At 38.4% G+C, this 25,997-nt stretch overlaps 3 protein-coding genes across 7 annotated transcripts in view; 1 reads left to right on the top strand and 2 right to left on the bottom strand.

Moving 5' to 3' along the window:
- The window catches only part of SH3YL1 (SH3 and SYLF domain containing 1), a 50,273-nt gene extending 49,778 nt beyond the window's left edge, over window positions 1-495 (bottom strand). For both annotated transcript variants that reach the window (XM_055809592.1, XM_055809594.1), the window contains exon 1: window positions 351-495. In XM_055809592.1, coding sequence (XP_055665567.1) covers window position 351 — 1 coding nt within the window. In that variant the 5' untranslated portion in view covers window positions 352-495. The remainder of the gene's footprint in view (window positions 1-350) is intronic.
- Window positions 48-25,806, top strand: ACP1 (acid phosphatase 1). Of its 4 annotated transcripts, none has more exons than XM_055809596.1 (6): window positions 48-259; window positions 11,093-11,166; window positions 11,447-11,560; window positions 15,998-16,059; window positions 18,318-18,423; window positions 19,321-25,806. In XM_055809596.1, the coding sequence occupies exons 1-6, from the start codon at window positions 79-81 to the stop codon at window positions 19,396-19,398; spliced, it is 615 nt and encodes a 204-aa protein (XP_055665571.1). In that variant the 5' UTR covers window positions 48-78; the 3' UTR covers window positions 19,399-25,806. The 4 variants fall into 4 exon arrangements, with proteins under 4 accessions (XP_055665571.1, XP_055665570.1, XP_055665573.1 ...); XM_055809595.1 differs by lacking the exon at window positions 11,447-11,560 and adding an exon at window positions 11,278-11,391; XM_055809598.1 differs by lacking the exon at window positions 48-259 and adding an exon at window positions 590-744.
- ALKAL2 (ALK and LTK ligand 2) overlaps window positions 22,855-25,997 on the bottom strand; it is a 15,480-nt gene continuing 12,337 nt past the window's right edge. Inside the window, exon 6 of the mRNA XM_055809599.1 lies at window positions 22,855-23,783. The gene's annotated coding sequence lies outside the window, so the exon portion shown is untranslated. The remainder of the gene's footprint in view (window positions 23,784-25,997) is intronic.

Raw genomic sequence — 25,997 nt, 5'->3', positions numbered from 1 at the left:
CCCGCCCCGGGGGCTTGCCGCGGCGGGGTCCCCCCCGCCATGCCCGCCCGGGGGCTGCCGCGGCGGGGTCCCCCCGCCATGCCCGCCCGGGGGCTGCCGCGGCGGGGTCCCCCCCGCCATGCCCGCCCGGGGGCTGCCGCGGCGGGGTCCCCCCCGCCATGCCCGCCCGGGGGCTCGCGGGACAGGCGGCCGGCCGCCCGGGTGGCCAACGATGAGACGGCGGCGGCGGGCGGGACGGAGCGGGCAACCGCCTCAGCGGGTAAAGCCCCGGCGGCAGCCGAGGAGGGCGGGAGCCCTTCGCCGCGGTTCCCCCGTTGAGGAGCCCACCTGCCCCCCGCGAGGATACTCACTCCTGCCCGGGCCGGGGCACCCCCGCTGCGCTGCGCTTCCACCACCCGCCGCCGCCGCACTGGGCCGTGCCGCGGCGCGCACCTGCCGCAGGTGAGGCGGGCGGGGCCGCGGCGGCTGCCAACCGCGCCTGCCTGCGGGCCGCCCCCGCCCCCACGAGTGGCCCCGGCCCGGCCCGGCCCCGGAGCGCACACGCTTGTGCTTGGCAGAGTGCCACAGTTCGCCCCTTTTTTTTCCTCAAATCAGGCAAAAAACGTAGCCGGCTGTAACGGCCGGTGCCGTAAAGCGAGGCGCAGGCGGTGCGACAGCCGGGAAGGCCCCTTCCCTGGGTGGCTGCCCGGCCGTGAGCGAAGATGGCGGCGGGGGAGGCGAAGTCGGTGCTCTTCGTGTGCCTGGGTGAGCGGGGCGAGGGGAGAGGCGGGCCTGCTCCTGCCCTCCTCCCGCCGCGCTTCGGTCAGGGGCGCCGGGCGGGGGTGCAGGGAGCGTGGCGAGGCCAGGGCCTCCGCGGGGCAGCGGTGGGGCCCGGCGGGGCTGCGGGTAGGCCCAGCCCGGTGCGGCGGGCGGGCCGGAGCAGTGTGTGAGGAGGGAGGTAGAGAGCTGCATCCTTCTTCTTCCCGTTTGTCTTTGTGATCGGTCGGAGTAACCAGTGCGAATTAAGACGCGAAATCCAGTATTGGTAAACGCGAAAGTTACGGGTGGGGAAGAGCGGCACCTAAATGCGCATCAGCCGACGTGAGCTGTGAATGAAACCCAGCTGCTGAAGAGCGGCACTGCCTGGTGGTTGGGAACTGCTGTTGGGAACGGGCTGCTCGGTGCTTAGCTTGTGAGGCGGCAGGGAGGGAGCGGAGATCCCGCCCGCAACCGCCCCGACCCTGCGTGCCTGCCGCGGTACCGCCTGGACGCGGTTCGCAGCTGTGAGCACCCGACCCTCAGAAGGGAGAGAAACGGTGACAGGGATGGCTTACGGTAATGGAGCAGTTACTGTAGGTAGAGGGAAAACACGTTAGGACTTTAAGTAAGAAAAAGATCTTGTTGGAGGGTGGAGGTGATTTTGATCTATGTAATTATGGTCTTCATGAAAGGAGTAAAAAGAATTAAGACTTATTTTTGGAGGGTCACCCAAATGAAAAAGTAGGAAGAACTTAATTTTGTTTTCGAAAGATACTCGCTGTATTGTGTATCTCGTGTCATGAGAAGTCAGACAACAGAAGTGTAAATGGGATCAGAAAGGGTTTGGATGTTTTCCTGAAGTTTAAGACAATTGATTACGGATAAGCAAGATGATCTTCTCCACCTTCACAATGAACAAATTGCTAACCTGACTAGATGGATTACAGTGCCATGCCCCATTTTGTATATGGTTTCTCTACACATCTGCTTTTGCTCCTTTTTGGAGATAAGTTAGATGGCTTTTTGCTCTGATCTGGGCTTTAAACATCATCTGCTTCCTAGCCCTTGTAATCTTACCTATGTGCTGAGAGTTGATCCCTGTGAATCCTTGGCATTTTTCCAGGTTTGTTACAAAACCATTAGTAAATACAGGGGGTTTTTGCTGTTTGCTTTCCTGTTGTAATAGGAGAAATGCAGATTAATTGAATAGCAAAACAAGAGTATAGTTTTTTGAAATATGTTCAGATGTTTACCCTGGAGTAAAATTAGCCCCTAATAATAATTAATGGAAAACATTCGTTATTAAGGGATTATCAGTTGCTGTATGTTTGGGAGCCAGGGGCCTAGACAAACATTTTTGTATAAAAATACTAATTCATATGCATCCTTCTTTCCAAACACTGTGCTCTAAAGGCCGTAGTAATCGCCATCTCCATGTGCCAAAAGATGAGTCGGAAGGGAAGATGACCGGCTTGGCTGAATAGAGAGCTTTGGCTGGAACTCATTGGGAAAAGAGAGAATTTATGACCTTCAGAAGAAGTGGCAGGCAACTCTGGAGGACTGCAAGGATGTGAGGTTTTACAGGGAGAAAATTAGAAGGGCCAACTTAATCTGACTATTGCTGTAAAAGATGATAAATATGTTTCTATAAATATGTTAGCAACAGAAGGAGGACTAAGGAGAATCTCCATCCTTTAGTGGATGTGGGGGGAAACAGTGACAAAGGATGAGAAAAAGCCTGAGGTACTTAATGTTTTCTTTACCTCAGTCTCTTAATAGTAAGACCAGTTGTTCTCTGGTTACTTAGCCCCCTAAGCTGTAAGCTGGGGTCAGGGAGCAGAATGAAGCCCCCATAATCCAAGTGGAAATGGTCAGCGACCTGCTACACTACTTAGACACACACAATTCTATGGGTCTGGATGGGATCCACCCAGGACTACTGAGGGAGCTGCCAGAACTGCTCACCAAGCCACTTCCAGTCATTTATCAGCAGTCTTGGCTATACTGGGGAGGTCCCAGAAGACTGGAGGTTAGCAAATGTGATGCTCATTTTGAAGAATTGCTGGAAGGAGGATCCAGGGCACTATGGGCCTGTTAGCCTGACCTCCATGACAGGGAGGGTTATGGAGCAGATCATCTTGAGTGCCATCATGTGGCATGTACAGGACAGTCGGGTGAAGAGGCCCAGCCAGCATGGGTTTATGAAAGGCAGGTCCTGCTTGACTGACCTGATCTTGTGTGGCAAGGTGACCCGCTTAGTGGATGAGGGAAGGGCTGTCGATGTTGTGTGCCTAGGCTTTGGTAAAGCCTTTGACACCATTTCCCACATCATTTTCCTGGAGAAACTGAATGCTTGTGGCTTGCATGGGTGTACCGATTGCTGGGTAGAAAACTGGCTGGATGGCTGAGCTGAAAGAGTGGTGGTGAATGGTGTAACATCCAGCTGGCGGCTCATCACAAGTGGTGTTCCCCAGGGCTCTCAGTATTGGGGTCAGTTCTGTCTTCATCATTGATTTGGACAAGGGAATTCAGTGCACCCTCAGTAAGTTTGCAGATGACGCCGAGTTGTGGGAGGAGTGCTTGAGGGTAGGAAGGCTCTGCTGAGGGATCTGGGCAGGCTGAATCGATGGGCCAAGGCCAACTGTACAAGGGTCAACAAGGAGGAATGCCAGGTCCTGCACATGGGTCACAACAACCCCGTGTAATGCTACTGGCTTGGGGAAGAATGGCTGGAAAGCTGTGCAGCAGGAAAGGACTTGGGGGTGCTGGTCATCAGCTGGGTGAACATGAGCCAGCAGTGTGCCCAGGTGGCCAAGAAGGCTAATAGCATCCTGGCTAGTGTCTGAAATAGTGTGGCCAGCAGGACTAGGGAAGTGATTGTCCCCCTGTACTTGGCACTGGTAATACTGGGTCTCGAGTACTGTGTTTGGGTTTGGGCCGCTCACTACAGGACATTGATGTGCTGGAATGTGCCCAGAGAAGGGCAGCAAAGCTGCTGAAGGGTCTGGAGCACAAGTCTGATGAGGAGTGGCTGAGGGAACTGGTGTTGTTTAGTCTGGAGAAAAGGAGGCTCAGGGGAGACCTTATCACTACAACTACCTGAAAGGAGGTGGTAGTGAGATGAGTGTCAGTCTCTTCTCCTAAGAAACAAGCGACAGGATATGAGTAAACAGCCTCAAGTTGTGCCAGGGGAGGTTTAGATTGGGTATTAGGAGAAATTTCTTGCTGAAAGGGTTATCGAGCGTTGGAATAGGCTACCCAGGGAAGTGGTTGCGTTAATGTTGTTAATTACCTTTTAAATTTCCTCTTCTGTGTTACTGGGTTATAAAAAAGATAACCATAATGGTATGTGGCATGTGACATAGAACCTAATTAACATGACAAGCACTTCTTTTTCCATACAAATATGTACTCTTTTCTGTTAGGCTTTGAAAGCAACTTGTTTCTTCTCCCTGCTTTAAGTTCGCCTAATTTTTATTTTTTTTTTTGCTAGTCATGAAGAGTGATACTTTTGCTTTAATAGAATTTTTTTCCTTCCTGAATTTTATTAGAAATACCTATGGTTATTGCTAAAAAGAGTAGTAAACGGATTTCTTGAACTGCATTTATCTGTAGTACTCTGTGCTGGTTGTCGAAACACATTAATTCTGAAGTTTGGCACATTCAGTGAGAGCTGATCCCCAAAAGTACCAGCCTTCATGAAAAAGTACATCTTCTTTCTGCATTATTTTGAAAGAAATTTATTACTGAAATATCTAGTGACTGTTTTCTTTGTAATAGGATAAGCAGGTATTCATTACACAGCAAAATACAATCTAGTTAATGTGCATAACTGTGTTAATGATAAGGGTTCCTCATCACTGAGAAATAAATAAACCCAGCAACATATGTAATTACAGTATATGAAAAGGCACTGGGAAAGGGTTTTTTTTTTCTTTTAAGGCAAAGAAATAATTAAAACTGGAGGTGAACCAAAATGCAGTTTGCTCTTTTTACACTTAATGTAGCTCATCTAATTAATGGTTGAGCTCCAGAATGAGCTTAATATGATGCTGAGTTACATAAGTCAGCCTTTTCCTCTCTGATGACTTGTTCCCTATAACATAACAAGCTGATAGGCATCTTAGACCAGGCACTGGCTTACAGATCTCCTTTGGAGGAACAGTTGTGAGATGGGTGAACAGTGAGCAAAATGGTTTTGGCTGGGTCCTCAGAAAACTGATGCTCATTGTGAACCACTGAGTAGGAGTATTGCCTTCAGAGATCTAGACTGCATTCTAAAATGGCAATTCATTTTGTGTGAGGATATTAGGTTGCAGTTACAGAGAGATTTGAGTTTCCTAGTTCACTTGTCACATTCCATTATATGTGTTTATATATTGTCAAATAAAAGATTTTGTGGGATAAAATGCTGTTTATAGCTGCAGAATGGGAAAGCAGTAGGTTGGATAAGACATTGAAGAAGTCATGGAAAACAGCTGCTATAATGAGGGTTCTTAGCAAGCCGACAGAAAGAAGTAATGCCATTTTTTGGATAAAGAAGACAGTGTTAGATAAATGTAAGGAAAATTCCTTTCTTCTGCACAGAATTGGGAAGATATTGGTAAGAATATAATACCTTACTTAATCTGTGTTTCAGAATGATGCAGAAGTACTAGAGGATTGAAAGCATGGTTGTAAAAGCAATCTTGGAATTGGAAAATACTTTTAAGATGTATAAAAAATGTTAACAATCTGATTATTGTGAGTAGGTGCTTATGTGTTGAAAACTTTTATTTTTGTTGGGGAACCTTTCGGTTGCTCTCAGAAAAGCGTAACGTTCCAGTAGTTGGTAACTCGATATAATTAACCTTGCTGCAAGGCAAGATTTTTAAAATGTGAACATTCAGCTAATTAGCTGATGATTTGACTACCATGAATCTTGGCAAGTCATATAGTTATTGACATTGATCACATCGACTAAGCCTTGATTGGCTAGGAACTTTGAAACCTAGTGCTCCTGTAGACATCCGTATTTAGATACCTTGAGCTAAAATTGAGTTCTGCTTAGATTTATGTATATATATATATGCACACACAAACACACCCTAATACTCAAGAGAGAAATCCCACTGTATATTGATAGTGGGGAGGATGTATGGAAGTTGGATGATTTCTTTTAGGTAGCTATATGCTTAAGTGTTTCAGATAAAGAGTGTAAGTATTCAGTGAAATTGATTGTGAATGGAAGAGCCAGGGAATCTGGAGTAAATTTAGAGCCTTGAATAGTTTCTTACAAAGCTAATTGAATGCTGAGTGTGACAAGATAGAATTAACTAAGAACTAGGACTTACAATGAAGTTCAGACAGGAATTTGCATACAGTATGGAATAGAATAGTAAGTTTTAAACACTTAAGATGACCTGATGATGGTGTAAATGATACTGGGAGGTTTTATTACAGTTACTCAGATGAACTGACCACGCATAGAAAGATAAGTAGAGTTAAAAGCAGATTTTTAAATGTGATAGGATGAAAGCTAGTGCAACATCTGTTACAAACAGCAGACAGAAAAACAAGGGAAGAAGAGGAAAACATCTTTGCATTTGGGGAAGTGCTGAATAAGGAACAATGAAGATACAAACCCGACTGAGAGAATAGAGGATTAGATCAATAGTACCTAAAGATGAGCTATAGACCTGAGCATGAAATGGATTCAAGTTGTCTTTCCTGTCAGTAGAAGCAACGCTTCCATTTCTGTATGGAGATGGGTCAAAATTAATGCAGAGACTGGAGTAAGAGCTCAAAAAATTAAGCATTGGCTTGGAAGGCTGTCAGTGAAGTCCTTGTTCCTAGAAAAATGAGTGAGAAAGCATGACTGTAAAAGTGATCAACAAATGGTTGCAGTACTGATTCTGAGATTGAAATTTAAGTTTCTTATCCTTGAATCATCATGTTTGGAAATGTTTGTAGGATTTCTTTCAATGGACAGGCTCTGTCTGGGTACCAGTTTTCTGTGATTGAAAATGTCAGTACAACTTAGGGAGTTTGAAATTAGAAAAATGAAGGGAGAAGATGGAGATTCAGAGAACTTAAATACTGTTATCTTCTGTACAAAAAGAGTGTGATCAGATCAGTCACAGAAATACAACAAAGGAGAAAGGAACATCAGAGGATGATAGGCAGCAAAGATAAGGTATAGATAACATTTAAGGTAAATATGATTCAAGTCAAAGGAGGAAGGTAGTATCTCCATGACTCTCTTTCTGAGATTTCCCCCCTTCGTTCCACAAGTATGGCTGTCAATCCATAGCTTAGGAAATACTGTGCATCTGTGAGGAACTTCAGCAAAGCCTGGAAAGACAAATGTGGGATGTAAAACTGGATATGAAATAGATTGAAATTATAGTGGGAAAGGGATGTTGACTGGAAATAAGGGTTGAAGTTTGCATGTGTCGGTGAGAGAAGATGGGGCTTTGCATTAATGATGAGGTGAATGATAACAGTCACAAGGAGTGGCGTGGGTAAACGGATTTGGTTAGGATGCAGATAATACTGCAGAGAAAAGAGCTTCTGTTAAGTCATTTCTGGGATTCTGTCCATAGTCCCCAAGAATAGATTTGAATGGTGATTGCAGTTCCATAATAGTGTTAATACCTCCGGTAATATCTGGAATGTGTCATCATGGAAGACGTTAAATTTTAAGTCACAAACTAGGTTATGTGTGTGTTCCAAAAATAATATAACTTCACTTTCTAGTTATTGCTAGAAGTGGTAGTTAATATATTTTATCAGTCAGTGGTCATGGTGTCATGCATGATGATATTTGATATGATACTATCAAAGATGATATTCATGGCATTTAAGTCGTGAGCAGGTTACAGAAGAGTGAAAATTTGGAACAAGTCATTCAGCCTAGGTAAAGCAGAAGGTTAAATAAAAAAAGCCATGAAGGGTTTATTTTAAAAGTACCATTTGGAAATTGGGGGAGTGAGTTAGTAGGACCGCAGTATTAATTATTGTTTATTACTGAAATTTTGACTGTATTAATGAAACTTAGTGTTCATGCACAGTTGTGTGGGATCATTCATACAGAGGAAAAATACTGTACAGGAAGTGGATGGCCTCAATAGCTGGTGTAATGGAAACAGAAGACTTAAAGGTCACCTGTTTGAAGCAAAAGAGAAAGAGAGGGAATGGACAACTAGGAATAGGGGATTATGGTCACACATTTGATACTTATGAAGGATTTTAAATGTGATTATAGAAGGTACCTCAGGTTATTTTCAAAAGAGCTAAGTAAATGTTTCAGACCTTTTTTCTTTTGTAAAACAAATAGGTAAATTTTTTTTTCCTGCAATGTGGTCTGTGGTTTTATTTGTTGGTATTAAAGAAACATAAATTCAAATCAGAACAAGTGCAGAGTTGGCCTAACTGTAGTGATTAGATAAGGGTCAGTGAACTTCATGAGGAGATGAGAGCTTGGTTTGGTTTAGTTTAGCACAGCTATGGTTGACAAGGATCTGTATCTGTTGAAGGAAAGGTTTTAAGATAGAGTGATGTTAACCATGATCAGATGAGCATAGACTTCCAAGAATAAATATTAAGTGGGAATTGGAAGGATTCAGACTACCACAGGAAATTAATATCTGGAATAACGTTTTTAAATAGATGATGCTTTTTAAAGAGAGCTTGATGTGTTTGTAAGAAGTGATGCTGTATATGCCTGCAGTATCGAAGGATCAGGCTTATTGATCATGAAGATTCTTTTCTGTCTTATGCTGTATGTTACCATGCTCCCTCTGTTTCCTAATAAAATTATATTGTTTAATTCTTAACTTACTCAATTGAAGAAGTAAAGTTTTTAATTTATTACCATATTCTTTTATAATTAGTAAGTACTAACCTGTTTTCTCTCTTTCTTTATAAATAAACGCAGCTTTTTCCTGCTTTGTTTTTCTTCCAAGACTGATTTAGTTTCTTTGCTTGAAATAAGCTAGTTCAAACGAAGGAAATAGTATGCTTTTTCCTTGAAGATGATCCGCTGCCATCAGAATTCACTTAATGTTTCAGCAAAATCAGTTTCTCAGCCATTTCCTTTTGACCATGAAGTGATTCGATACTCTCTAAAACTTTCACAGCAAATTTGTATTACTTCAGTGGTTCGCTTCCCGCTTGGTTTTTTTGTATAGTTGGCATGCCTGACAACAAGTTACTAAATGCCTGGGTAATAGTAGCTTCTTTCTCTTCAGCAGTGAAGTATCTACCTTGATATTTTGTTTGAAAATATAGGCATGAAAATGAGGCCAGGTGCCTGATGGGAAAATTTCTTTTGGCTGCTGGAAATTAAGCTTTGTTCATGGGCGTTTCATTTTTTTACTGTTTGAGATTTGGAAAGAATTTAATCAGTAGTAGAAGAATGATTTATTTAAAAGTATAGAAATTAGTGTTGCCACTTGTGATATTTTATACTTACCTGCTCAGAAGTCAGAGATGAGCAAAGTCATATATTCTCTTTGGTGGGAAGCGAAGATTTGTTTGCATGATGTATTGTGCATCTGGGTGACATATCATATATTATGAATACCTATCTAGTTACTCAGAATTTCTGAAGGATGAAAAGGTAGAGTTAAAGTAATAGCGGAATAGACTTTTTATTGTTATTGAGACATTTCATTCTTTTTCAAAAAATACGTATTTTTTTCATAAATGTTTGAGAGGTCTGTCTTAGATGGTTAACTTAGTTACAGCTTCACAGTGGAGCAAAAATGCTGTAGATCCATAATTTGTACTTTTTATTGGAGCACTGTTTAATTGTTGAAATAGGTTCTTATTGAAATTAAGGTCAGATCAAGTGGCTAGTGCAAGTGGAGGCCATTGGAAGTGAAGGTTGATTACATATTTATATAATTAAGTACCTTAGCTGTTTGTTGGCTGATGGACAGCACTTCAGTTTTGCTGTCAGTTACGTTTTATTGCTAACTCTACATATTTTGGACAAAAAAAAAATCCTGGAAGATTTATTTTCCTGAGGTGTTTTTAGAGCTTGTGTAATTGATTTATTTTTTAGGGGTTTGGAATTTGTATGTGGAAGCTGCTCTTGATGAGGGTTCAGTTTGACCTGTAGTAACTTCATTTCAGTGATCAGGAGCATTTCTGCTACAGGTTGTTCAGCCATTTCACTACGTTGGTTCCACAGTGGTGGTGGCTGTGTTTTGGAATTGTCCAAAAGTTTTTGTTAACAGGTAGGTAGTAATGTAAATACTTCGGGCAAATACTCGTGGTTCTTTGGTAAAGCATTAGTTGAAATTTGTCAGTGTATAGGAAGATTTGCAGATAAAGATTATTTGCTGCTGTTTAAATTCAGTAATTTTGTCTGGTCCTCTGTGCCCGTGAATTCTTTGTGGAAGGAGAAAAGAGCAATGTGCTTACACAATATTCCTTCTGTTTATTTTAATAAGTTATATCTTTCCATATAATGATAGGCATTTCAAGAGACTGATGGATAATATAGTAGAATGGTTTGGATGGGAAGAGACCTTCCAAGATCATCTAGTCCAGCCCCGCTGCTATGAGCTGGGATACTTTCCACTAGGTCAGGTTGCTCAAAGCCCTATCCAACTTGACCTCAAACAGTTCCAATGGTGGGGCATCCACAGCTTCTCAGGGCAACCTGTTCCAGTGTTTCACCACCCTGATGGTAAAAAAAATTCCTTTCTTATGTCCGATATAAATCTACCTTCTTTCAGTTTAAAATTGTTGCCCCTTGTCCTGTCATTACAGCCCCCTTTATATATAGAAAGGCTGCAATAAGATCTCTCCAGTCCTTATCTTCTCCAGGCTGTACAGCCCCATTTCTCACTCAGAGGTGCTCCAGCCCTCTCACCATTTTTGTGGCTTTCCTCTGGACTTGCTCCAAGAGGTCCCTGTGTTCTTGTGCTGGGGACTCCAGAGCTGGATGCAGTACTCCAGGTGGGTCTCACCAGAGGGGAGTAGAGGGGTAGAATCACCTCCCTTGACCCGCTGGCCATGCATCTTTTGATGCAGCCCAGGATACAGTTGGCTTTCTGGACTTCAAGTGCACATTGCTGGCTCATATCCAATTTTTCACCCGCCAGTATCACCTAGTTCTCTGCAGGGCTTCTCTCAGTCCCTCTGTCCTGCAGTCTGTATTGATACTGGAGATTGCTTCAACCCAGGTGCAGAACTGGGTTTCCACCCTTGCAGAATGTTTTGGGTTATAATAACATAAACAATTGGCATTCAACCTAAGTAAATAAAAATCTTTGATCTGTGCTGACAAATCCACAAAATTATTTTTTTTGTTGTTGTTTTTCATTGTCTGAAATTGCTCTCAAATCTCTTGTTTCTGTAGGAAATATTTGTCGCTCTCCAATAGCTGAAGCAGTTTTTAGAAAACTTGTAACTGATGAAAAAGTTGAAAATAAGGTAAGTTATTTATATCTGTTCCTGCCTAAGAAATAACTGTCTCCTAGCCAGTTAGTAGAAATGTAAGCAATGAGAAAGAAAATATAAAAATACAAATTTGTTTTTCTGTAGTGGAGGATAGACAGTGCAGCGACATCTGCCTATGAAATAGGAAGCCCTCCAGACTATCGAGGACAGACTTGCATGAAGAAGCATGGCATTACCATGAATCATATTGCCAGGCAGGTACTGTACTTTAATTTTCTTTAAATATGTGTGTGTATTTGTTTTGTTGTTACAGTGGATGACAGACAGTGCTGCTGTTTCAGACTGGAACGTGGGGCGCTCCCCAGATGCAAGGGCTTTAAGCTGTCTAAGAAATCATGGCATTGAGACAGCACATAAAGCACGGCAGGTAGAAGAGAGTATATTTTCTTTCTTATTCATACCCATGCTTTGTCTAGTCCTAACCATTACAGTCACAGAAGTTATTTGACTAATGCATGGTTAAGCATCAAATAATAATACAGTTTTTCAGAATACTCCAAAGTGGTCTAACTTTTCTAGTTGAGGTTAGAGTTTCTTAAGCTTCACTGGAATTATAACCAGGAAGCGTTGGAGCAGTTTCTGCATTATAGGAAAATCCTGCATTCAAATGTTTAGTATTTTGGGTATTTTTTTGAAACATTTTTGTAATACTTCTTAAAAATGGATGTACTCTAGTAATCTGTGATGCTTCTTTCAGGAAGGGATTATATTTTTATTTAGCAGGACCAAAAAAGTAGAATACTTGTTCACCCATCACAAAAAGCTTCTGCTATCGCATGAAGATATTTTAAAAACATTTAGTGTGTTGAATTAGTATGAAGGCCCTCAAACCCAAGATTAGTAGCATGCTTGGTGGTAACTTCAGAGGAAAATGAACTCTTGAAGCATTTTTAATTAAAAGCCAGGTTTGTCACTTAGTGAAATCCTCTAAATTCTACCAAAACTCCTCTCAGTTTTTTCATTAACAAAAGAACCTGTATTTCCATGCTGCATTTTAGAGAGACTGGAAATAAATGCATCTGCATCTAAATCATTCAGACACTCGACTAAATGCACATAACTTCCTTCAGTTAACTATTCTCTGGATATAAGATAGTCCTTTAGGGCTTGACCTTTACTTAGCTTGCATTTATGCCACTAGTTCTCATACTAACAAAGAGATCAGGTAGTCTTGTTATTGTCTTACATTTCTGTTCCCTTCAGAATTTTGCTAGAACTTACTGAGGTCATGTTTACTTTCTTCACTTTCAAAGACTACATGTTTAGGTTTTTAAGTTTTTAAAATAAATTCCCTCAGTTAGTCAGTTGCCCTCTGCTGAATTCTCCTGATGCTAATCTCCATTATATAAGACAAGCAGGATTGAGCACAACATTGTTTCAGATTTTCAATGTTTTAGTATTAGAATCATTATTAGAAGTCTGTTGTGTTCTTTTCCTGTTGCAAGTTCTGGATTTAGTATTTACCAATGCTTACAAACAGCATTATTTATCATTATACAAGCTAAATGGCATTGAAACTATTTAGTCAGTGTTTCAGTCACAGAAGTGTAACATATTTGTGTTCGTAAAAGATGAGCCTTGGAAACTTGAGAACTGTTCTTGGGTATTACTAGAGTGGTTTATGAGCAGTTAAACTAGAGCGAAACATCCCAAACAAACTGATTTTCTGCCTTGAAACAAATCCATATATCCTGCTTTGGCAGAGGGGGAATGAAAACACTGTAATGAAGGCATTTGCTTATACGTTCTGACAAATGAAGAGAATTTTAAAGCACGAGAGCCTAAAATGTTACATATACAGGGAGAGAAAATTAACAAGAATGAGACAATAAAAGGAAAGATTAACAGGATGAAAATTTGTCTAAAGCATCCCAGTACAAGCAGTTTCTTCTATATATTTTATACATATATATTTTATATAAAGAAAAATTTCAAATCCCTAAACTGCAGGAAGCTGTTCATTTTGCACTGATGTTATGTAACTCAAATATTTTCTTTCAGCTTTTGTCAAATGGTCTCTGCTGATTAAACTGTGGACCTGATACGGTCTTGTAGTACTTCTGGAAAGAGAGGGACTCAGCAGTGTTGGACAGGACTTTTTACAGTGGTCAGGTTATTACAAGTGGAAGTGCATTTGTTTCATTATTGGAAACAAACTCAACAGTAGAATTTTGTGGGTGACTTGTTTTAGAACAGATTAAGAAAGATTTAATACAGAAGCTCTAGAAATAGGAGGGATTTATCTTCTGTTGCCTTCGAAATACTGTCATAAGATGAGTAACTCATGCAATTACCCTCTTCACTCCTGTGGAAAACAGTTACCTACCCAGTGAAAGGCACTTTCTTTCATGTAATTTTGTGTGTAATTAACAATAATAATGCATTGAGTAATTTTTATTCAAAACTGACATAAATGCTACAAGAATAATTTATGTAACGGAGAATGTTAAATTGGTTACATCCTACCATTGTATACAGTGATCATTTAGGTGAATTTTAAGTGAACAGTGAAGTATAAAAATAAATGCATATATTTATATATAAAATAAAAATTTGTTAACATTTTAGTTGATGGTAGGTTTTTGTATATTTATGCACCCATTGAAAATCTCTAAGCTCTTAAGTCTTTGTGCACAAACCAGATAGATACTAACCAGTTTCACTTTTGTTCACGCTGAGCCCGAAATTGATTTTTGTATGACTCATACCGTGCACTTGCCTTAAATATGAAATTGAGATTAGAGGAAGTTTGTATTAAACACTGTTTTACAACAGGACACATTTGAGGACTACTGCTTCTCTTTGGTTTTTAGACAAAGAAAAGCAGATTTCCCTTCTGTAAACAGAGGGAAATGTTTAACAAATAAATTGGAATGATGATGTGTTTCTACATTGATAGTCTTTAGTAATGGTTATATGCATTTTTTTAGTGTTAAGTTATTGTTGTTTGTGTAGTGCCATCCAAAGTGAACTACTTGAGCTCCTTCACTACCATTCTCAAAATGTACATAAATTTTTATGTCTGCAATTTATTCCCCCAAAATACTAATTTTCGTAGTTTTGAGGAGTATCTTTGGTTCAGTGGGGTTTGTTCAATTAAGCTTTTTGTGGCTGATATGACTGTAGGGCTTAAGAGCAAAAGCTAACCAGTAATATTTTTTTTAGGGATGCATTTGCCACTGTGTTACTGCTGCTTCGTAAGATACTAACTTTAAAGTATACTGAGAGTGTGGGAAGGATGGGAGGTGTGTTTTCTCTTTTCACTGTTTTTTATTTTATTCTTACATATCTGTACTGCAGAGAAATCTATGCCCAGGTATTTTCATAGGGGCCAGTGTTCAGCTGTGTAGAGCAATCAGAAGTTTGTAGAGGTATTGCTTAGAGTTGCCAGGAAAACAGAACTATTTCCACTGCAAAAATATTTTCATAGGTCAAAGGCACTGCACGAATACAGCAAATATTTTTATAGTGCAAATAAACAAGTCTGCATTAGTTTCCACCATTAACCATTTCTTTTCCAATGCTCCCCTCCCACACCTCACCCCTTCGATCCTCCTTGTATGGAATATTTCATTTACGGCTTTAATCTAGTGATAATTTCTGTATGCCTTTTCTAACTTCCTGTTATGGGAGCTTAATCAGTATCTATTTGCTGTTTGCACATAAAATAAGTGGGTGTTTTGCCATCTAAACCTTTTTTTTAATATATAGATTATTTTTACATGCTGAAACTGACTTATGGGATAATGTGTTTTGCCTTTTTGTTTGTTCACTTGCTTACTCGCTTCTCTAGCCCATCCTTCTCAGACGCCTGCCAGAGAAACCTGTACTGAGCAGACTCCAAGTTTCTTGGTTATGGTGCTACACATAGGACTATATGTGAAATGCAGTCTTAATGTGAACTCATTATAGATTTTATTATCCTCATTATGGACACTTTTTCAGATATACTAGTATATTGTGGCTGTGGTCTGGGAAGATTTTACCCTAAGCTAAGGCTTAAATGTAAACTAGGATAGAATTATACTTGTAAAAATCTGCAGCCATCCTTATTCCAGTGCAGATAACATTAGTACGTAAGTTAGTGGTTTATCTGCAATGTATGCCTACCTGACTCTGAATTCAGATCTCTGAATTTAGTTAATATTCATGTTTAGGAGTCAGTAAGCTACAGGAAAGAAAAAGAACAGATGGTATGGTGATAGGAAGATGTACAATAGATGACAGATTTTTTCACATCATACAATAAATTCTGTGAACTTATATGGCCTAAAATACTGTGAATGCATTATTTTTTTTTTTAAGAGATTGTAACTCATACATCATACTTCAGCTTTGAATTTCACTTGGTATCTTTTTCTGTGTAGTGACAAATTTCCAGATTGGAAGAATTGCAACTGATTGCAGGTTACCTATATTTTTGTTTTCCTATGAATAAAATAATTCGCCTGTATTTTTATTGCATGATTTCCACATCTGGCAATGAGCTTTAGTTTTAGTAATTAGAAAGCATTAGAAATACCACTTGTAACAATGTTCTAAGTTGACGCATAAGGTGTTTTTTAATAAAAAAGTATAGCTGACTTTTTTTTTTTTCTGGAAAGCTTGCAGAAATGGATAAATAATCATGGCAGAGTATATTTAAAGTGCCTTAAGTTATTGTAAAAGTTGATGAAGGTACACAGTTTTATTCTTTCCACCTGTGTCTCAGTAAGTAAAAAATGCAAAATCTGAAAATACTTCTTTTCCTGTTTTTATAAATCAAACACAGTTTGTAGGCTAAAGCACGTATTTTTATTTCTAGATTACTAAAGACGATTTCCAGACCTTTGATTATATACTTTGTATGGATGAGAGCAATCTAAGGTAATGTATGAAGAAACTGAACAAATTCCTATGGATTACTTGTAGTGATGTGTCATGAGTCACCTTGAAGACAAATGTCTTAGCTTGTCTTGGAGTGGGTTTTGTTGTTTTGGGTTTTTTTAATATGTCTGTATATATGAGATTCTAATAGATGTATTCTTTACTTCTGACAAGTTTAATGAGCTAGAACTCAATGGTTTATTTACATGATACATGCCACTCGGGGATTAAGGACGTGGAAATTTAGTATACTTTGCGCAGCAGATGCCTGTATAGTTAAGAATGAGGACATACTGTTTTCATCAGAGATCTGTTTTCCTAATTGCATAGGATCTAAAAGACACTGTGGAAACTTGGAAGGGATTAAATATGGTGTGGGTTTTTTTTCCTTTTTTAATAGAAATAGAGTGAGCTCTGAAATAAGTAAAGTTGCTGGCTGGAGGAAATATTGTTCGTTGCTGTTAGCCATGATCTAATTAAGTGCTTCTTTTGATGCTTTAGAAAGATTTGGTGAAGTAGCTGCCTAGTGTGAGAATTTAGATATCATTAGAAAAATTCTACCTAATTACATACATATTTACAATTGGGATTAAGCAGCTGAGCTTTAATAAACTACAGGTGTCATAATTCTTGTAAGGACTATTACTTGTAGAGTTATTTTTAAAAAACAGACAAAAAACCACCACTACCAACAGCAAAACACAACCCAAATAAAACCCTATGAGTAACGTAATTTTTATTATAGAATTTAAAAATTTTAGAAGCATCACCACTTAACTGAAGTAAGTATCATTTTGTTGAACTTTCTAGAATGTGTTGAATGACCTCTCTTACACAGCATGTATGAATGAAGGCTATATAACACTTGGCTTGATTGCAGTGTGTGAGGCAAAGACGTGGCTAGTTTTACTTCTATTTTCACTTGATTTCTTAAACAGAAATTTCTGTATTAACAGTTTATATGATATAAACTGGAGAGCAGAAGAAATGTCACAACTGTAATAGGGATAGTACTACCGCTACACTTAAGTTCCACCTGAAACTTGCACCCAGTTCAACTATTTTCCCTGGCTAGTTCCCTCATAGCCCTAGGAGGACAAGCTGATTCCAGGTGTTGATGGGGTGCCTGTCATATCAGAAAAGGAGGATTTGGGGCATTGCTTTACCCTAGTACCAGAGCCACCTGGCCCTCTCCTGTACATTCAGTGGTATGCCAAAAGCCTTGAAGGAAATAGTTACGCATTTCTTTAACAATGAAAGGGTGGAGAATTTATTGACAATCTGTAAATTCAAGCAATAACTTCGTAGCTGATAGAGGAGTCCTGGTTTTTCTTAAAGGAAAAATGGTATTGTGGTCTCACTGCTGAAGTTAATTTTTTAATCAGACAATAATTGGAATTTAATTTCTTAAAACTGATTATGCTTGTGACTAAGTATTTACAGAGTTTTCTTTGCCTTTTTTAATGCTGGGTAAGTAAAATGATGATTTGGTATACAGATGTGTAATACTGAAAGAATTTAACAAGTTCTGTCTGTTCAGCATTGTGAAAATCACAGTACTGAGCTGCTTTTAATCTGAAGATGATGAGAGGTACATTTTAACTGCGTTTGGGATAATGGATGGCCATTTGTAAGTAGATGGAGAAAATACCATCTCACAACTAGTATGTTTTATCAATGGGAGGCAATGTACAAGAAAGAGGATATGACAACTGATGGAATGTTATAGTATGTCAAAGAAGGTCTTGCTCACCGATTTACCGTTTTCTGTTAACTGAATGCAGTATGACTTCACGTGAGTTAGAGGTAGTACTGAGAGAAATTTCAACATAACAAATTAAAACACTGGTTTTGAACAGATGGCAGAAGCTTTCTTGTGCTTCTAGATAATTTCTGTTATTTTTGTTCAATACAAGCTACACGTGGATATTGAAAGTACTAATGATTGATTTGAGGAAGAAGTTGATGAACTTACTGTTACAGAATTCTGTTAAGTCATAGGTCAAGTACCTGACTGCTTGTTATGTATGCTCTGAATTAAGTTTATGTACATGTCCTACATACTTAATTAAGAATAAAAAACAACACACAAGAAACAAATGAAAACAAGGAGCAGCATAGACCATTCACAGAACGGATTGAGTCCAGAGGCACATTGTTTTCCTGTCTTCTCTAGAAAGAGTCATGAGCATCTCATGCTGATGCCACAAAAGATCTGAAGAAAAATTAATGGGAAAACGTTATTTTCTCTTTTTCAGAGATCTGAAAAGGAAAAGCAACCAAGTTAAAGACTGCAAGGCCAAAATTGAATTACTTGGAACTTATGATCCACAGAAACAACTTATCATTGAAGATCCGTACTATGTATGTATAAGAAATTCTTTGGGTGGCTTGATTAAAAATTGTGTATGTATAGTATATAATCTTTCCAGATCCCATAGTTGACATGTGACATATAATCTGATGTTATACAAAGCCAAGTGTAAACATGTTTTTTAAAACAACTTAATATAAATTATTGGGATAGGAAAGGAAAACATGTCTTTATGCTTATAACAATTATTTGACTTTAAATTATGCATTCCACCTATATGTTCAATATTGGGTGAAGCCCTAGTTGGTCAGCCTCCTTGTGAAGAGGAGAGATGTAATCAGGAAAGATGGAGACAAAGGCATGGACAGAAATGGTTAAAGTTGAACAATACCAGCCAAGAGCAATCAGTTAGATTAAGATTATTCAGTTTAAGAAAGGTAAGTGGATGAAGATGCAGTAGGATTCTATAAAATCTTGGTATCATGGGGAAAATGTGAATAAGGAATTGCTGTTCATTATCCAAGAAGTAGAGAATATCAAATGGCATTAGTAGGAACCATGTTCAAAACAAGAGTTCTAGTTGGTTTTTTTGTCCACACCGTGCTTCATTAAACCATGAGATGCAACATGACAGGTTACTGTGAATGTAAAAGAAAAAAAGAAAAGGCTTATAAGGGCTCAAAGAGTGAATGGAAGAAAAGTGTGAAGGAAAGTTCACTCGGGACTGTTGAGTACAAAGTCACAGTGTTTGTCTGTGGAAATTCCTAGCTGCAGGTAGTTCAAATTAGGGAGAAATACGCAAAAGCTATCCCCAAGTATTTATGCTTTTCTTACTGTTCCCTAACGTGTTACTGCCCATTACTGACAGTGGGAAACTAGTTTGTAAAATTTTTTTGTTTGAGCCAGTATTGCTATTCTTACTTTCTCTTTCCTCTGTTCTTTTCTAGGGGAATGAAAAGGACTTTGAAACTGTTTACGAGCAGTGTGTTAGATGCTGTAAAGCATTTTTGGAGAAGTCTCATTAATGTTTCATCATCTTATTTCTAAAAGAAAATACTAGCTTCTCCTGAAATATGTAAGGTTTATTTCATTGATGTATTTAAATTGTAAAATTATGCCTCAGTGTTCAAAAAATTTTCAGTTTAATTTTATATTTTAGGTGTCATCTAATTAAAAATATAGAAGAGTTTTAATTGAATTAGGTGATCAACCATTTTGTCACACATCAACATAGTAATAAAAGTATATAATTCAGAATAAATTTATCTGTAAACACTTCCAGTGTTTTCTCACAAGCACTGCAAAAGTAATGTCTTGTTTCTTTATATGCTGTACTAACTAAACTGAGGTCTTTTCATTGTGCCCTTAATGAGTTAATTTAAATGAACTTTCAGTGGGAGTCTCTGAGTTAATAGTTCATGTATGATAACTTAGGTGTGTCATGCTAGTATCATGAGACAGCCTTTGGATTGAAGCTGTTTCATATTAAGCCTGCTAGACTGAAAGAACTGCCTGCCCCCAGACGGACATTGCTGTTAGCACTATTTCAATGCTTAAGCAAGCAAAACCTCTCTGTGTGTCATCGGGATTGTGTGGAAATGTTTTTTTTTTAATTAGTTTAAATGCTCAGTTATTCAAAGAAGAAATATTTTTTGTTCTAGTACATTTTTACACTAATTGAGATGAACTTAGTTCAGAAATAGTGATTGCTCTTAATAGGCCTTTTCTGGCTAGTCTTCCTTTGGTCCTGTAGTCAATCTAACATAGCATTTATTTGAGGACAAAACAGGTCACTGTCAAAGCCTGAACATGAAACATACATTTTGTATCTCATAGTAGTAAAATACTCAAATCCATGCAGTATAATCAATGAGAAATTTGCTATAATCCCAGTCCCTATGTGGGTGTCAGACAATATTTTCAAATCTACTCAGGAGAATGGATAGCCTGTCAAAAGTGTTTTCTGACACTGTAGTTCAACCTGAAGACAGTCCACTGGTAGTGTAATACAAAGTTAACAGGCAGCCGGGAAGTAGAAAGCTCTGCTCTTGGACAAATATTGAATACTTTGTAAAAGTCCACACCTGTTTGTCTGAACACCACCTTTCATTTCTGCCTTAGAAACATAAATGTACCAAGGTCAGTAACGTAACTGATACCATAATAATCTTCCTATTTTGAATAATACCAGCATTGGTATGAACTAGCATTACCATATGATCTGTAAAACTTGCTTTCCTATTTACTTAGCCTTGGTTTTGCTCCTGTCTGCCTTCCAAACTAGTAGAGTAGCCTCTGTATTTGTCACGGGCTCTCCTTTCTGGGAGAGGGATGCATTTCAATAGAGGGCCTTGTTATTCCTGGGGAGGGAGGAATCCTGGTGTCACTTTGTGTGTGCTGCAGCCTGCACAATGGGGATGAAGTTCCCTGTGGGACTCTTGCTGTAGAACAGCTGTGTTTGTGTTAGTGAGGTTTGTTTTGTGCTAAAATTTCAATCAGACATAAAACTTAAGAACCTGCTTATAAAAAGGCAATTGATAGATGAAACAAATATCTTTGTGCATTATTGCATTACCAGTAGTTTTGACTTTTAAAGAACAAGCTAGAAACTTGCAAGTTAACAGCTGATTCACTTCAGGGACAAAGAGTAATAATATTTTAGGTCAGATCAAGCACTGACTCAGGAGTCTTTATGAATGATTTGACAAAATAAGTAAGGGAAAATGATGGGCAGTTAGGTTCAAACCACCTTAAATGTGGTTTTATGCACTAACCTCAGAAAGGAACTATTTAGGTGTAATTTAATGTTATTCTCTGCCAGAATGACCATTTAAAATATTCCAGTGAAAGCAGAGTAACTCAGAAAATTAAGAACATGGTGGTTTGTGCTTTCCCATTCGTGGCTGACTAAGAACTGAACCTATAGTTTCTTACATGTTAAAGTTAAGATTTAAAGGTCTTTCATCTTTGAGCTGTTGGGTTAACAGGAAGGACATGAAAGGGTATGGTTGTTTACCTTCACTAGGCTTAGGAATCTTCCTGTAAAGTGATACTAAGTCAAAACTATTTGTGTTAAATTCAGTGCAGATTTTAAGTTTCAGCCTTGAGGTGTATTTTCAGCAAGTAATCTATTGGCTAAATAATTCACTAGCTCCACTAGGAAGAAAAAGCCAATTGATTGATTTTTATCCTTAGTGGGTTTCTTTTGGAGGAGGGGAAGGAGAGCACCATGGTATTTTAGAAGCATTTGTAGAATACAAGAATACAGAACAAGAATTGTCTTCGGGAAGGACAGTTGCATAGTACCATTATTTGGGTTCTAAGAGAAACAGTGAACGTAGGATTAATGTACAAATCATGTATCGTATCGATGACTACGCTCTTGCAGATTTAAAATGCCACTCGTGAAAAATGTTACGTTGAATGAAATAATACAGAACTGAGGAGTCCTTCTCTCTGTCCCCCACCATGGCTTATTTTAGTTTAGGTAGTATGGTTATACTTAAAACTAAATAAAACCAATCTGCTACAGTATAGCTGTATCTTCTGTCAAAGCATGCTGACTTCTGCTAAACCTAGAGAAAACTTCCATGGGATTAACTTATTTATATTCATTTATTAAATCGTTAGATAAATTGCTGTTTTCTTTTTACTAGGAAATTTTCTGTGAAGTTTTTATTTAACAAGATTTCAGGTGTCCTACTATAGAAAGAAGGATTTTATACTAATTCAAACTCTCATGTTAAATAACATGCTGTGATCTGATTTCAGTCAGTGCAAGCACAGAGCATAGAGTTCCACCCACATGTTCACTGCAGAGAAGCAGCTAAGTGAATCCTGTAGCAGTAGATTCCTTTAACTACCAGGTTTTTGGTCTGCATGTATTGCTTCCATTGAGAAATGAAACTTTAGCATTTAGTGGTCACTGAAAGCAAATAAAAACATTTACTTTGCCCTTACTAAATACAGCCATATTCTAGGATGGAGTTTTGTACTTCTGCCATTTTTTTTTTCTTTTTTTCTTCTGAAGAGCTAGATGCTGAAGGTTCTTAAGTGTGAATATCAAGAATCCCAGCTCCTAGCTATTTCTCAGGGTGGGGAGGGGTGTGTTTGGTTTTGGTTTTATATTGTGGTCTGAATTGATTATAGAATGGAAGCTAATGGCAGTATTAAGGTAAAAGTACCTGAGGTTCATCTACAGATCACACGTAAAAATTTTCTTTTGGTTTGAGCTGTTTTATTACAAGTAGTTTCAACATCTGATTTAAGGAAGAAAGGGAAATGCATATCAAGGCTTCTTGAGTAAGTGTTCACTGACTCCTTAAAAATTTTATGATACTAGAATGATTTGTTGGACATTTACTGATTATATTCCCTTGCAGTATCATGAATAGATTACAGATAACTTTTTTTTTTTTTTTTTTGGTAAAAAACAAAACCCAAACAAACAAAAGACCTAAACCAACCATTTGTCATAAAGAAGATTCAAATTTATAATGCTCTAGAGAACTGCAGTAGCCTTGTGGTCTGGGCGTTTTGTGGGACTGGAACACACAGATCTGCCATCCTCACAAAATACATAGTCCGAATTACTGGTCTCTGAGGGTGGTACCTTTCTTTCTTACTCAAGTGAACTCTTACTGGAAAGAGGTTTAAGTGTATATAGGTGATAGTAGCTACTGGAAGATAGCTTGTTTATCTGGAGTCAGGGAACAGAAAGCAAATGTAGAACAACTTAATACCAAACACTTTATTACTTATGCTTGTTATTTACAGTATTTACATATTGCACGTTCGCTGGAATGTTTTATACATTTGTTATATAAAGTAAATTAATGGCAGCTTGTGTTTGTGTACAAAATCCATGCTCCACTGTCCCAAAAATACGTCTACTTGAATTACGTTCCTGTTTGTCATGCAATTTGTACTCCTAGGGTACAATGTGACCCCAATGCAAGTCTGTTTTAACCAAACTTTTAGAAAATTGCATAAGCATGAAGGGTATCAAGTGACCACAACTACTGTGGAGCAGATCTTTAGTAGTTCTAGATATACAAACAAACATTCCTTAAAATTGTAGAATTAAGCAATAGAACATCAATTTTCTTGGTGAAATACTTGTGTTTACATAATTTTTGGCAGCATTACACATCAGTTGTAAAGTGTGTTTTTAAGTATGGAGCATTGAGTACTACTGGCAGTTATGCTACTGTAAAGAATGTCAATCTGCAAACTGTTGATGACATACAAAATGCATGTTAAAAGAATTATGGGAAGTAGTCTGTCAATCTGCAAAAATAAATCTCTTGTTCACAATGGAATATGTTATAAAGGTAGTAAGTTCTATTTCCCTGTTGGTTTCCAAGGCACTTCTCTTGGTTCTTGGTGTTTCTTTTCATGGCAATAACATCTGGTGGATTAAAAGAAAGAAGAAAATAGCCTTTCATCATTTTTATACTCACATGCATGTGTTTAAGAATGTCTTCATCATACTGAAAATAGTAAATAAAACTGGAGAATTCATTATTAACTTTGGAAAGATCCAGTAGTGCATTTCTGATCTAGCTCAGTTAGTTCGTAGAAGCCTGACTGCTATATTACCATTTTGCTTGTTTAATCAAGGCTGAAATTTTGGAAAGCATCCCTAAATTTGGAAAATACAGTTCTACCTATTCATAATGTGCTCATAGTTACATGTAGCCTGTTCCTAGGAGCGCTGTGAAGTCAAAAAGTGAATAAACCTCAAGGACAGTACTAACAGATTGCAAATTTTGGTCTTAATGTCTTGGAGTCAGGAAGCTATTGATATGATGTCCAGTAATATAAATCTGTCAAGGTAAGGTTTGAAGGATCCAGGAAGGGTCTGATGTTTCATTGGGCCCATTACTGAAGAAATTTGGACTTGTATAAACAAGAAACAAAAGTAACTTTCTGAGAGTAGTCATATAAATAGCCCCTGCAACATGCAAACACTGAGGCAACACAAATGTGAGTCGGAGCTGCAGTGGTTCAGTTTGCTGCCTGTTTTCTTCCCAGAGTAGCTTCTTGGAGTGAAATCAAAACTATTTCTGTGACACTGGTATCAAAATCACTGATAAGAAGTTATAGGTTTCCACATTGTTTATGTTACATATATTGTCTATACTCTAGAAATGTTAATTCAAAGGCTGAGCAGTGAAGGTTTCCATGACCCTCTTCCCCCACACCTTTAAGCCTTCTGAGAAAATGTAGTGTCACCGTCTCTGCGTATACGTATCTAGAAATGTAACTTCTCCAGTAACTATGGAGTTGGTTTTCTGCTACCAGATTTTCTAGACAGGTGACCATTGGATGCTACAAGTTTGTCTACCCACTTTCATGTGTTTTGAAGACAACCTGTTAATGCCCTTATTTTGAAGTAAAAAATGCACTGTCTTATTAGTTAATACGAACTGCAGGGGGTGAAAGACATGCAAACATTCAGCTGAAGCTTGTGTGTCTCATAGATGCCCAAAGTCCACGTGAGAGAGAAAAACCTGGTCCTTTGACACTAGAGTTCTGCGGATCTTTCATAGTCTGTCTGAACATATGTAACTCTCTTTCCCGTGATCACTGTGAATTCTCTGATATTTTGAGTTTCTCTGCAAATTATACTTAAGCAGTAGAAAAAGTAATAAATCATCTGAATGCAAAGTCAGTCAGACTTGACATAATCCATTGGAAATCAAGCTATTGGTGCATACAGAAATACTTGTTAGTAGTATTTAAACATACTTAGTTTTGCAATTTTTTTAAAGCTATTAGGAAATGTAATAATGTTACAGAGAAGCTTAATGTAATTTAGGTTTTTTCTGGCTTTGCAGATAGGACAAATACCTTTTTTTCTTTTTTTTTTTATTAATATTCTTCCTTAAAGGGAAACTCATGTAAATTTTCCTTGGCTTGTATTTTCATCTAGGCTATTTTCTGTATGTGTGCCCATACTGTACTCTATTTAAGCTGTGGTGTTTAAAAGTTACGTTTAAAACCAAATTAACATGATTTTGGTTTGATCGGTCTGTGGTACAACTGATACAAAAAACTGTGAGAATTTAATAAACAGTTTTTTCATTGCTAATACTAATGGGAATATGCAACTCACTGAGAGTGAAAAACTGGATATGGATAGGATGCTCATTTGTCATCTCAACTGTATGTGCTTTTGTATGGATATCTGATCAAAAGCTGTGGGTCTTAGATTTCCAGCGCTTAGCTAAACTGCATTTCTAAATGTCTGGTATTTTCAGAAAACCTTGAAAGGGCTCCAGATTTTTAGTACTGATTGGTCTGTTGTTCTTTTTTATGTCACATAGTCTATGTTATATGCATCAGTCTAGGAAAATTATACTGGAATTTAACTGAAGGATGGCAGGTGGTCTTAGTGGAGATCTTCAGTGCTATTTGTCTGCAGTCTGTTGAAAACATAGGTAGCTATGTAACTCCTTTCTCCTCTTTTATTCAATTCTTAGTTCTCCTTTGCTAATGCAATTTTTTTTAAAAAAAAGCAAACCCCCAAAACCACAGACCCAACCAGCAATATTAGCTGAAACCAACCAAACAATACAATTGTTCCAATTTTAAAAAGCACAAATGAAAGCTATTTTAA

This window comes from Falco peregrinus, chromosome 7, assembly GCF_023634155.1.
Source record: "Falco peregrinus isolate bFalPer1 chromosome 7, bFalPer1.pri, whole genome shotgun sequence".
Classification (NCBI taxonomy): Eukaryota; Metazoa; Chordata; class Aves; order Falconiformes; family Falconidae; genus Falco; species Falco peregrinus.
Note: the sequence above shows the minus strand (reverse complement) of the source record. Positions and strands in the feature narration are given on the sequence as shown.